We start from the raw sequence: 13,747 nt of genomic DNA on the forward strand, positions 1-13,747 counted from the left end.
GCTTTAACACTGAACTTATAAAAACAAAACACAGATGCTGTGGAATGCCCTTTTATTCCTAAAGTACTTTTAAATAATTTTAAAAAGTGATTTGTATGCTAGTTTTAAAGAAGTATACACTATTGAAACAGCAACTGAGGTGGTCATAAACTTAAGAAAAATTTAATTCAGACCAAATTTAGTACTTAAACCTTTTTGATATAAGTAAAACATTAAACAACTTCTATTTAGCATAATTAATGGTTAGTAAGTACATCATGAAAGCACTTTTATTCTTCTACTTCTAGATTTTCAAAATGAAAAGACTTATCATAATGTAACTTTAATGTCTGTATTTCTACTATGACCAGATCCTACTATAAAATGAAATTATTTCACACTCAGGGACATGTACGATGGACTAGTGGTTACCAGAGGGTAGCGGGTGCGGGAGGGGAGAGGTAGACAGAGTAAAGGGGGTCAAATGGAGTGAGTCTGGGGGGAGGGTGAAGTGGGTAAAGGGGATCAAATATATGATAGCTGAAGGAAACTGGACTCTAGGTGGTAATCACATAATAGAATATATAAATGCCAAATTATAATGTACACCTGAAAATTATATAATTGTATTAACCAATGTTACCCCAATAAACTTAAAAATAAATAAATGAAAATAAAATGAAATTATTTCACCTATATCTCAGAGACTACACCCTGTTCATTTTACCCATGTTTTTGAGTTTTTAACAGTGCCCTTCATAGGGACATTTCTTTGTTGCTGTCTGGGGACAAAGTGAAGCCAAAAGCTCTGTTTTTGTTGGTAATTACATGTAAAATTCCCACAGTCGAAAGAAATCAAAATAGGATTTTAACCTACTTGGTGGAAGACCTGCCTTGGGGAGAAAAACCCTGCATTTTTCTTATAATTCAGACTTTACCTTTCTTGTTTAGCTCCCTCGGTTTCAGCCTGAGACAAAGATTTATTTTTCTGTTGTTTTAGAACATTATGAACTCGGACTTTGTAGCTCTCAAATTCAGAGGTTATAGCAGCTTGTTCTGCCTATAACATTTAAAAGAGAAAAATTTTTCTATTGCATTTTCTACTGTAACATATCCTCCTATTTTCTTTCAGAGATTAATGAATTAAGAAGAAAACCTGTTTTTGAAAATAAGGAAAATGGCTGACACTCGTTAGTCTACCAATTTAACTTTGGCATCTGTTGGCCTTATCCTTTTTAAAAGATTTTAAAAAACATTTCGTCTGACAAGAGATGTGCTTCTACTATGTTTTCTTCCCTGGCAGGTTAATTTACTACCCATAAATTTAATAATGGCACTATCTACCTTTGGAACTGTAGGAAGATTTTCACTTATGATACTTCTTTTTATAAAAAAAATTAATTCATAGAAATTAAGCTACTTGAACTTTAATTTTCAAAAGAGTGAGAAAAGTTAAATTCTAGGTCTTTCACTTTCCTGAAGTGATCTGTAAACTCTCATGACCCTTTTGCCAAGATCACTTAGATAAGAACTGCACCTCTGACAAAGCTACTGTACTGTTTTGTATGAAGGTTAAGTAGGCCAGATTCTACGAGAATGTTATTTTATAATCATTTATCTCTCAGAACTATAACAATTTTCTAATAAAAACTTTTTTAAAAAAGTAACTTTTTTACACAGAAATTGAAAAATAAGGTTGAAATGAAAACATGTAGCATGTAATTTTCCTTTTAGCAAAAAAAAAGTTATTCAAGTGACAGAGTTGATATTGGATTAAGGTTAGTGTCAAATGAGCTGAAGCTGGTATTCATCTAATAAATGCACCTGCACAACAGCAAATACTAAAAAGTGAGACCACAGCCCTTAAGTAAACTGCTTGCTAGCTGTGACATGCTGCTTCTATGTGAAAAACGAACCTTGGCAGCACGGCACTCTTCCTGAAGGGCTGTCACTTTTTGCTGGTACGCACTCATTGTGCGCTGGTGCTGGTCTGCAGAGGTCTTCAGGTGCTCATGAACTTTGTGTTTCTCAGATGTTATTTCAGCCAGTCGAATCTGGGGGCAAAATCTTTCAATTAAGCTCTATAAAATACGATTGTCACTGGTTAACAGATTTTCCTCAAACATAAACTTAAAGTTTGAGACGTGAGTACATATAAGGGACATAATTATCATATTTTTAAAATCTATTATTATTGAAAGAATAGAGACAATATGACTAGAACATCTTTCTTAATAAATTGTTTAGTTACCCTTAAATCAAAATAAAACAGACTACATGTTATAGATCAATGTTTGATTAACCACCTCAAGATATTATATGTAAAAATACATAAAAATAAACAAGGTAAATGTATAATAAATCATAATTATATATAAAGCCATTTTATAAATTGATCCTGTGACTGTACTATCATTTACAAAGTTCAGATGCAGGTTTGGGGCCATGTTTATGTTGCACTATTCTTAGTGTATTATGGATTTTCAAATACATGAAATGAATCTAGCTTAAACTAAACAGTATTCCCTAGTTATATGCCATACTCAGCTAACTGTTTCTACTTCTTGAAAATGTTAAGGAAGAATATTCAAGGGAAAAAAAAATATAATTGACCCTCAGTATGTGCAGGTGCGCATCTGTGAATTCCCAACCGTGGAATGAAAATACTATTTTTGATCTGTTGACTCTGAGGACGTGAAATCCATGACATAAGGCCAATTGTATGTATGTGTATGTATATGTGTGTGAAATGTATATCTATAATATTTAGCAAAATCTCTAAATGATACCTTACTTCTACGTGGAAAAATTTTTCTAAATCTTAAAAAGTAAAAATAATCTTACTTTATAGACTTCTACTTGCTGTTGGCTTGCCTCCAGCTCACCCTTTAAAGATGCTTGAAGCATTAAGTGATCGGTTTCCTATAGAATAAGAATCTTGGTTAAATTAAAAAATAATTTATTCACAAATATACTATGAATAAGTATTAAAATATGAAACTAAGAAATTAACATACTGCTTGCTTTGAATCTGCCAGTTCTTTCTTGGTTTTCACAAGCAATTGCTTGATTTTGGTATTTTTTTCTTCATACTGCTGCAATGAAGACTGTAGTGAAGCTAGTATAAGAAATAATTTCAGAAGAGATGAAACAATTTTTATGAGTGAATTTAAATAAACAAATAACGAGTCTTTGTATTAACCTATCTTTTAAAAAAACTGGTCTTAGCTTTTTATTATAGAACATTTCAAATGTACATGACAGTAGTGACAATAGTACAGTAAACCCCACTCTGTCCATCACCTGGCTTTAACAATTACCAGCACATGACCAATCTTAATTCACCCAGACCAGGAGTCAGGCCCACAGGCCACATCCGGCTGCTGCCTGTTTTGTGAATAGTTTTATTAGAACACAGTGAGGCTCATTTATTTACATATTGTTTAAGGCTGCTTAAGTAAAATAATTGTAGACTTGATCAATGGTGATAGAGACTATATGACCTGCAAAGCCTAAAATATTTAGTCCGTTTTATAAAAACTTGCTTTTATAAAACAAGTTTGTCATCCCCTAACCTACATATTGTGACCCCACTGCTTGTTTCTTTGTTTTACAAGATATTAATTAATCTGTAAATATTTTGGTATATATCTTTAAAATATAGGCATATATTGACAGCATATCTAAAAGACCAAGACTTAAAGAAATACCTCAAAATAGGTATTATGTATTTCCAACTTTAGCACATTACAGGCACATACCTGGTTGTCTATTTTTGTGATATTAATTGTTCTGAAGGGACTGTCAGTGAAAAACAGTTCACTAAGGAACCAATTGAAACATAAGAAAAACAAAAAATTATGCTAACAGAGATAAAGAAGAAACAAATATTAAATAAGAATAGTGGATTCATTGTCTATATCTCTGGTACCTATCTACAACCAGCAGGTCAAATCTGGCCAGCCTGTTGTGGAACAAAGAATATATGACAGAGATCACATGGAAGCCACGAAGATTTACTATCTCGTCCTTTACAGAAAAAGTATGCTTGACACTTGGGCTAGACCAGTCATACTGGCACTGTGTAACTGTGCTGCTAAAAGATCGTATAAACAATAACTTCACAAAGTTAAATCCACATGTATAGATTGTATTACTTGGTAAATATGAACAAGTGTACTGTAAGAATATATCTTAATTATGCTTTTTTATGATAAATCTAATTCAGTTATTTCCTGGCAACTATTTACCCAGTTCTAAAAAGCATTTTATAAAGCACAAACTACATACAAAGCCTTTGTTAAGTATTCTAGGAATTATGATAAGTAAGATCTAGTAAGTTCTTGAGCTCAAAGAATATATAGAATGAAATTAGGGTATAACGTTTTACGTGATAATGTAAAGCAAAATATAACATTTTAAAAAGAAATACAATAGGCTATGGGGATCCCATGAACTAAGTTATATACAATTTGCATGGGACAAGGAAGATTTCACAGAACAGGAAACAGTGAAGATTAGGGAGGACTTCAGAAGGTAAGCATGGTGGTGGAAGGGCAATGGCATGAAAGAAAGAATAGCAGATGAAACAGAGTTAAATCATGTCTCAAGAAAAATGGATAATCCTCTTTACCTGTGAGAGAGTAATGAGAATTAAGCTGAAAAGTTGGACTGGGGTCAGATGTCTTAGGGGTTTGGGATTAAGACTGCATCCTAATTCATTAGGCAGAATAAGCCAATTATTAATTTTTTTTTTGCATGGAACATTGTCCTGATGCTTATCTTCTTTCTACTCCACTACAACTCCTCAGCCCAGACTTCCAAGGTCTTTGCTATCATAAGGCTAGTGGCTTTTCCAAGATTCTACACCATTCTAATTAATTTGATACAGTAGGTAGGTAACTCTTCCCCACTGTCTTTAAAAAGGGCCCAGATACCTTCTGATATTCAGGTACTTCATGAACTGAACGAAAAATATCTTCCTAATTATACTTCACCTTTCCCGAACAGGTCAAGTCTTCACTCCAACTAGGATGCTCATACAGCAGCTGCAGAAAGGAATACCCTTTCCTAATCTGCTTTTTCTCTCCAAACCTTACCTTCAAGGCTCAACTTGAGCCTGAAATTTTAAGTGTCTCAGTCCACAAAACCTCTCTCTCCCATCTGAACTCCTAGCACTCACTGCCTGTACAACTCATTTCTGTACTTACCATTGAGAAGTCTGTGGCCTTCTTGAGTTAAGCACCTTTTTTTAGTTTTTTTTTCCAGGTATTAGCCTCTCTTTCAGCTAGCTATCAAAAATATATGGATCCAATAATTCATAAAACTAAATGTTTGTATTGTGGGAGTATAACCTAAATAGAGCTCTGCTATTCAATTTACACCAAGAATGTAGCTGTAAGATCCGGTATATGCATGGTTAATGATATATGCATAGGGAGTTGTACAGAAACTACAATCTGTTCAATTGTCTGAAGGCAGATCATCAGAACTCTGCAAACTTGGACTTTATATTAGGTTATTCATTCACGGAATCACCTTTATTAAACTGGGATTTGGCGAAAGGCTGAATGAAATATGCATTAAAAAACAGTCATGGAAGATTTATTTATTGTGGGAATGCCACTGAGACTACACATCCAAATTATCAGTGGTTCTTGTTAAAATTAAATACAAAATGGAGACTGGACTTGAAAATTCCCTAAGCAGACAAAACCATTTATACCACATAAGTGAAACTTAGCTTATTCTGCAAAACAAGTGAACCTATTAACTTGGGTGCTTCTTATAACTGCTTCTGACAATCATAAAGAAATTTAAGTCACCTTCCTAAAAATGGTATCTAATAATCATTTTAAACTAATCTCTCATTTAAAAACCAAACATTGCAAAGGTTAAACAACTTCCTCATTTTTACTTTATGAGCCATCCTGTGATATCATGCCCCTGAGCTATCAGTCTGTGAATTGAAAGTTCTCAGTCTTGAACTGTTTTTGTAAACACAATAAACTTTTACCTAATACTATTTATTGAACTGATAGTTTTAATTTTGCTATTTCTTGATGTTTGACACTCCTAAGCTAACATTAACTTTAAAACCACTTATGAGGCTTTTGAAAATACGTATTTCAAGGCCCTACCCTTTAAGATTCTGATTCTTTACATCTCTCTCTGGGCTTTCTAAAATATTCTCTAAACTATTCTCTGGATACTGTGTGATATCCAACTCAGTTCTGGGACCATTGTTGCCATATGACACAGTGTTCCTTTTATAAAAATGTCTAAAAAATGTTCTCTCATACATCTTAGTCTCTGGAAAAACTGTATCTTCAGATGCATCACATTTGTTCTAATATTGTGGATACTATGAACCTTGTTACTGATGTTTCTGTCTTTGCTCTGGCTTCTGAGAATCTCAAAGCCAAAGTTATGGGAGACCTTAGTGACAACAAAGATACAAAAAGAATTGCACTTTATGTCTTGATCTTAGTCTGACTTTATTGTACAGTCCTACTTCAATATTACCTTTAATCACATTTCTTCATCATTCATATATCTAAAATCTTGTACAGTAATACCTCTGTACTTATCTCAAAAGTTTTTGGAACTTCTGCTTCTGACCATGAAGGAGTAAAAAAGTTTAGACTTATGTTCTTGTAAAAAATTAGAAAACTGAGGAGGTCCAAGATGGTGGTGGTGGAGGAGGATGCTGAACTCAACCCTTCCCATGAACAAAGTCAAATATACATATAAGAAAGAGCAATTACTTCTGCCAGACCACTGAGGGCTGCATGAAGAGCTTCTGAACAACAAACAAAAGAAAGAGACAGCACAGAGAAAAATGGGAAACCACAGGAACTTTCTTGGGTAGGAGGAGCTGATGAGTGCCACTGTTTATGACCCCCTCCACCTCAATAGGGTGGGTTAGAGCACTGTTTGGGGGGTGGGGCGGATCTGCAAAATCACCACACCGTGGAGCCTTTTGCCTCTAAACAAAGGGAGCAAGCAGGAACAACAGGGCATTGCCAAATGCATCTGGCTTGGGAGCCACTCCAACCCAGCAAGCCAGTGCCCCAGGCACTCTAAGGGCTTGCCCAGTTCCAACCCACCTTCTCAAAACTACCCAGCACATGGAGCTTACACAGAGGTTGCTTGTACACAAGGCTACTTTCTGTACAACAAACAAGACAATGACTGTATAGAGAAGGCTAGGGAGCTGTGGGACCTGTCTGGGGAGTTCAGGAATTCTCTCGGGTCAGAGGTGCTGGTGAGTGCCATTGTTTATGTCCCCATCTACTTCCATGGGGTGAGCAGGGGCTCTATCTTAGTGCTCGGGCCTCCCTAAAAGGCTGCTGTAGCACATTCCCAGAAATATCACCAGAACCCATTTTGGCTTAGAACAAAGGGAGGAAGCAGGATCAACTGGTCATTACTACATGCACCTGGTCTCCCCACTCGAAGCCACTTTGGCTCAGTAGGTCAGTGCCCTGGCTGCCTTAGGCACCTGCGTGACTCTTGCTGGCCTGCCAAAACCACCCAGCATGTGTAGCCTACACAGAGGATGCTTGTACATAAGGCCACTTATTCATGACTGGGAGAGTTAGCTATTTTTGCCCAATTCTTACAAACAAACATAGAAAGTCAAACAAAATGAAATGACAGAATATCTCTCAAATGAAGGTATGGCAGCTTGACCCTGCCTGACCATTTCCTGCTCGAACCAGTTAGTTCCTGACTGCCCGCCTCCACGTTACCAGGACTCTCTGGATTCTCCAGCTGATGTTAGTTTTCTCATACCTTGGCAACCAATCAATGTTCTCTTTCCTTATATAGAATATCTGTAACTGTATAGGAATGTGGAAGTAGGAGACTGAATAAAACTGCCTGCCATGTTACAATTGGGGCTCGGCCTTTGGATGAGAATCTGCTGAGCTGGTGTCGGCATCAATAAATGCTGCTTTCTGCTTATAGCCTCTGTGTCCTGTCTCTCTGTTCGAGAATCCCACAACAAAGGAACAGTAAAAATCCTCAGAAGATCAGTAATATGCCTAATAAGGAATTCAAAGAAACCATCACAAGAATGCTCACCAAACTTGAGAGTGGAATATGGGAACTTATGGAGAACTTTAACAAAAACATAATAAAGAACCAAGCAGACCTGAAGAATATAATAACTAAAATGAAAACTACATAAGAAAGAATCAACAGATTTGCTAATACAGAAAGATGGATCAGTGACCTGGAAGACAGACTAATGGAAATCGACCAATAGCAAAAAATAAAACAAAACAAACCAACAAACCAAAAAAGTAAGGATAGTTTTAAGGGACCTCTAGAATAATATCAAGTGTCCAAACATTCACATTATAGGGATCCCACTAGGAGAAGAAACAGGAAAAGAAACAGAAACTTATTTAAAAAAATAAAGGCTGAAACCATTTCTAACCTGGGAAAGGAAACAGACATCCAGGCCTAGGAAGTACAGAAAGTTCTAAACAAGATGAACCCAAAGAGACCCACATCAAGATATAATGTAATTAAAATGACAAAAGTTAAATATAAAGGGACAATCTTGAAGGAAGCAAGAGGAAAACAAGTTACATACAAAGAAAACCCTAAAAGCTATCAGCTTATTTCTCAGCAGCGACTTTGCACACCAGAAGAAAGTGGAAGGACATCTTTAATGTCCTTGTATTATTATGATGAAATTAGCAAGCTAAAATGAATTGTGTTTTACTCACACATTTCTTCTTGCAGGGTTTCTTGTTTCTGTTTTTGAATTTTTATTTCTTGCTCCAAATCTTCTATCTTGCAGTTTTTATTATTTAACTTTTGATTTAGTTCTTTCATCAAACGTTCATAATCAGCTATTTCCATATTCATCAATGTGGTTTGTTGGGCATCCTGAACAGAGTATAAAAAAAGATCCACAAAATACTAGCTCATTTGATTTCATTTGTAAAACTGCTAAAATAATGCCACAGGAATAAACAGATTCTACTATGCTTTTTTGTAATAAAAGATTAGACATTAATGAAGAAACTAGAAGTTGGATAGTTTCTAGTTTGTAACTTCAATAAGTGTTTTCTAATAGTTTAATCCAACTTTCTTGGTTTCATTATAACTCATTATAACTTTTATTAATCACAAATATTAGTTCTTCTCTTGTGGGGCTCTTATTTATAAAATATTAACATTTTAAGCAGCTCATATGGTACCTTTTTTTAGTCTCATCTTTGAAAAAGTTGAGAAAAATTAGAGTTCAGTATAATACAAATTTCAACTTTTGATATTAAATCTTCATGTATAAGAATCATGTATAAAAATGAAGTATCAAACTGAAATGTAATAATTCATGAGCACAGATTCTTCTGGAGGGATAGGCAGAGAAATAAGTTAAATTTTTAATATTCTGAAGCATTTTATAAATGATAATTTTAGTACAAGTGATCTTGTTTATGAAATATTTCTTTTCAATATTTATAGAACAGTTTAATGATGTGAATACTGACATTAGTTTTGAGTCTGGTGTTTTATGTTACCTTCTTAACCAGCTCTAATTCTTGCATGGTTTTCTGAAGCTGTTTCTTTTCCTTTTGAAGTTGTAGCTGAAGTTCTTCAAGTTCGTTTACAGAACTGGCATGCTCCTACAATTTTAAATAAAAACACCACCCCCCCAAAGCCAACCAATGTTTAAAAAGGTATTTGTAAGAAACTATAAAATAAATCTGACAAACTAAAATACAAAATGTTTGTTAATCTTTTAATATTTAAAAAATATACATCCAAAAATCATAGCTTGGGTTCTCAGATTCATAGTTAGCATACATTAAGGAATTAATAAACTTTGCTGTATTCTCAAATGCTACTCGTTAATCTCTCTATAATTTAAGTAACACTGATAATTTAAGTGATATTTGATAAAAGTGATATTCACATTACATAGTGAATTGATCAAATATCACTATGTAATGTGAATTAATCCCATAGGGCTGTTTTTACCTTTATCTTCTGCTCTTTCATAAGTTTTTCAGCTTCTAACCCTTTGTCTGCCATTGCTTTGGCTTTTTGGGCTTCTAAAATCTGTACTTCTAATAACTTGGCATTAGACTGCAGTGTTTCAACACGAGCCAGGAGGTCTTCATTATCAGAATTTAATTTTTCACACTAGAATGACAAATGATTCAGTACTGTAAACACACACAAAATATATACAGGAAAGGAAGAATAAAATGGTAATGAGAATATTGGCACAGTATAAAAAAATGAAGATTTCAAAATGAAATCCAAAGAATGACAATGTTAAGTCAAGAATTAGTTATAAACATTATCACTGGTGATATTAATTTGGCAAACATTACAAAAGATCAGATATACTGGCGAAGGAAAAGGCAAAAATGAAACAAAAACCCCAGGGGAACTAAGATTAGACCAGTAAGTAAGACAGGATAGTTGCTAGTTGTTTTGTCATATTATTCTCCCAACAGTGTGATAAGAAAATGAAATTAAGTTTCTGCCTATGAATTAATTTTATGCAAAAATATAAAAAATGAAATACAGTTATTGCAATTTTCATGTCCGTATTTACTCAAAGTTACCTGAAAAGTCGAATTCCTTAATTGTCTTGTAAGGTCTTCTATATGATGCTCAAAATTATTAGCACGTTCTTTTTCTATATCCAATTGTTCTGATTGTTTATCATATTCTAGTAAAAGATTCTTCAATAAAAGACAAAATAATTTACCTTTAGGATATTATCATACATTCAACCAGATTGTATCATTGAGTCATTTTAAGATTTATGAGTCCATTCTGGAAGCTTAACTAGTTACCTAAGTTCAACTTTTGACAGAATATCTAACTGGAATTATATAATAAAATTTGCATATTTCAGATGACTTTTGGTAGGAGGGAATCTATTCAAGAGAATTTTAAATGTATAAAATATAATATTTCCAAGTTAAATATTCTAGTCATCAAAAATAAACTTGTGAAAAGTAAACAAAATTTTAGGAGGGAGGAGAAAAGGTATAATCTAGTCACTTATTAATTTCTCGTAAAGAATTCTGATGAAGGAAATGTTTCAGGTCTGGGCTAATATAAAATAGAGGTGCTAATAGAACACAAGGATATTATATAGATACAGTCTCACACCTTATGGCAAAACATTCAATATTTTCTGAAGACTAAAATCAACTGATTTTTTTTTGACATTCCTAATTGGCCCCTACTAAAGGACAGAATGCCCAGACTGACCTTTTTGCTACATACCAATCAGGTTACCCCCAAAATATGAAATAAGATTTACTGTTTCCAGATTGCCTATAGTACTTTTCCCTCTTCCCTCTTACGAATCCTGTTTTTGCCTTTGTTCCTGAACAACTATTGACTGTTCTCCTTTACATAAATGAATTGGGTGTAAAATAACTGAGAAAACGTTTCTGGGTTTTCTTTGAAAGTTTATTTTTGGAAGCCTGAAAAGCAGCCTTCATCCAGCCCTGGTCCTCAGGAGTCCTTGAGAAGCTTTCCATGTTCCTCTGATAGTCTCACACATGGCAATTATATGTTCCTTCTGGCTCTTCCTTGCCAAATCTGACTCTTGGCCAAATCTAATTTTGTTTCTAATTCTGATTTCTACACAAGTTAATTATCGTCCACACTGGTTAGAATCTGAGTTTTGATGGTCTGCCCACTTAGTTACTGGCAAAAGGCAGGAACTGGAAATCTAGAATCTGGCTTATAAATTTGTTTGTTCATGTTTATTTGTCTGAGGATTCTGTTACTTCTTGGCATACGTAAATATGGGGATTGAGAGATCATCTGCCTTCTTTTCCATAGAGAGAAGATGCTATGCTTGTTTTGTATTTATGTGGATTCTCCTAACTCAAAAAATCAAATATCTTTATCAGACTTTATCTGGCCTTTTTTGTTTTTACTCATTGTGGTTCTAATAGTTGTCAATAGCTGCAAAAATTGAATTGCTATACTAAGGCTGACTCTAGTAAATAATAGACCCCTATAGGAAATTCTGATTATGATCAGCCATTATTTCTAATGGGAGCCTTGGAATAAAAAATTGAATGTCATGCAAGCAATGGTCTAATTTCCTTGATGGGTATGCTGATGCTTCTAAGCAATAATGACAAATTATTGTCCCTTTAGAACTGTTGCATATTCAGATCTTTTTAAAAACTGGTAAAAATTATTATTATAAGCAATATGAACACTGAAAAAAACTCACAAGTAACCTACTAATTTACGTGGCATCTTAATAGTGGTGCTTCCTGAGGAACCTAATGGAGCTTAGTTATATGTCTGTTTTTACTAAAAATGATCACCATTCTTAAACATATAAGCACCTCTGATTTGATCTTAAATCCTGTTGCTTCATTACAAATGGAATCTCTAACTTACTCAAAGATTGGGAAATTTTTATGCTATAAAATCTATTTTAAATAATGTTTGAATAGATTTTATTTTTTTTTTAAAGCAGTTTTAGGTTCACACCAAAACTAAGGGAGATTTCTCATTACCTGCTCCTCCCAATGCATAACCTTCTCCATTATCAACATTCACCATCCCAGTGGTACATTTATTACAATGTATAAACCTACACTGACACATCACTATCTAAAGTCCATAGTTTACATTAAGGTTTACTCTTAGTGTTGTACATTCTAAGGGTTTGGACAAATGTATAATGACGTATACTCACTATTACAAAGTATTACAGAGCAGTTTCACTGCTCTTAAAATCCTGTGTTCCACCTATTCATCCCTTCTTCCCTACAACCCCTCAGAACCATTTCTTTTTTACTGTCTCCACAGTTTTGCCACTTCCACGATGTCATATAGTTGGAATCATTCATTACATAGACTTTTCATACTGGCTTCTTTCACTTAGTAGTGCTATACATTTAAGTTTCCCCCATGTCTTTTCATGGCTTGATAGCTTTTTTCTTTTTTGCACAGAGTACAGTCATGCACTGCTTAACAATGGGGACACATTCTGAGAAATGCATCATTAGGCGATTTCATCATTTGAACATCGTAGAGTATACTTAAAAAAACCTACATGGTATAGTCTACTGCTCCTGGGCTACAAACCTGTACAGCATGTACTGAATACTGTAGGCAATTGTTAAAACAATGGCATTTGTGTATCTAAACATAGAAATGATACAGTGAAAATACAATCTAAAAAACAAAAAATGGTACACTTGTATAAGGCAATTACTATGAATGGAGCTTGTAAGACTGCAAGTTGCTTTGGGTGAGTCAGTGAGTGAATGGTGAGTGCAAGTGCACGTAAAGCCTAGGACATTACACTACTGTAGACTTTATAAACACTGTACCAAAACCCCTCCCCCTGCTTCCACCAGACAGTCAAAAATAGAACATCAAAGCTGTCATGCTCCTCCATGAACAGAGATGTGAGCTGGACTGATTGGAAATATTAAGGAGAAACTGGCTAGTTAAGGTATAAATCACCATAATAGTGGCTGTCGGGAAGGAGTGAAAGGTGGCCTGAGGATCAGGAGGAATAAGAAATCAAGAACATAGGGGATTGTTGTGACAATGTGGTTTTAGCTATTACATGTTGCAGCAATGGTCAGATTGAAGAACTTTCTGGTATTCACTAAAAAAAAAAAAAAAAAAAAAGGGTATTTAACATGGAGAGGGTACAGAACTGAGGACTCAATATTTTGACTGGAAATTTTAGTTCCACTGCCCCAATCTGGTACAAAGGGCTCTCTCTCTGACACTG

The 13,747-nt window shown here is 34.5% G+C and overlaps 1 protein-coding gene across 6 annotated transcripts in view; it reads right to left on the reverse strand.

The window, feature by feature from the left end:
- Positions 1–13,747, reverse strand: part of GCC2 (GRIP and coiled-coil domain containing 2) — a 47,981-nt gene that overhangs the window by 16,441 nt on the left and 17,793 nt on the right. For all 6 annotated transcript variants that reach the window (XR_003043410.1, XR_001517853.2, XR_003043411.1 and 3 more), the window contains 8 exons: positions 10,578–10,697; positions 9,982–10,146; positions 9,522–9,626; positions 8,721–8,883; positions 2,997–3,097; positions 2,824–2,901; positions 1,896–2,033; positions 918–1,039 (listed from right to left, as the gene is read on the reverse strand). Coding sequence is in view for 3 of the 6 variants with exons in the window: in XM_006922787.3 (XP_006922849.2) it covers positions 918–1,039; positions 1,896–2,033; positions 2,824–2,901; positions 2,997–3,097; positions 8,721–8,883; positions 9,522–9,626; positions 9,982–10,146; positions 10,578–10,697 (992 nt within the window). In the remaining 3 variants the exon portion in view is untranslated. The remainder of the gene's footprint in view (positions 1–917; positions 1,040–1,895; positions 2,034–2,823; positions 2,902–2,996; positions 3,098–8,720; positions 8,884–9,521; positions 9,627–9,981; positions 10,147–10,577; positions 10,698–13,747) is intronic.

The sequence above is a fragment of the Pteropus alecto genome, unplaced genomic scaffold (genome assembly GCF_000325575.1).
Source record: "Pteropus alecto unplaced genomic scaffold, ASM32557v1 scaffold1579, whole genome shotgun sequence".
Classification (NCBI taxonomy): Eukaryota; Metazoa; Chordata; class Mammalia; order Chiroptera; family Pteropodidae; genus Pteropus; species Pteropus alecto.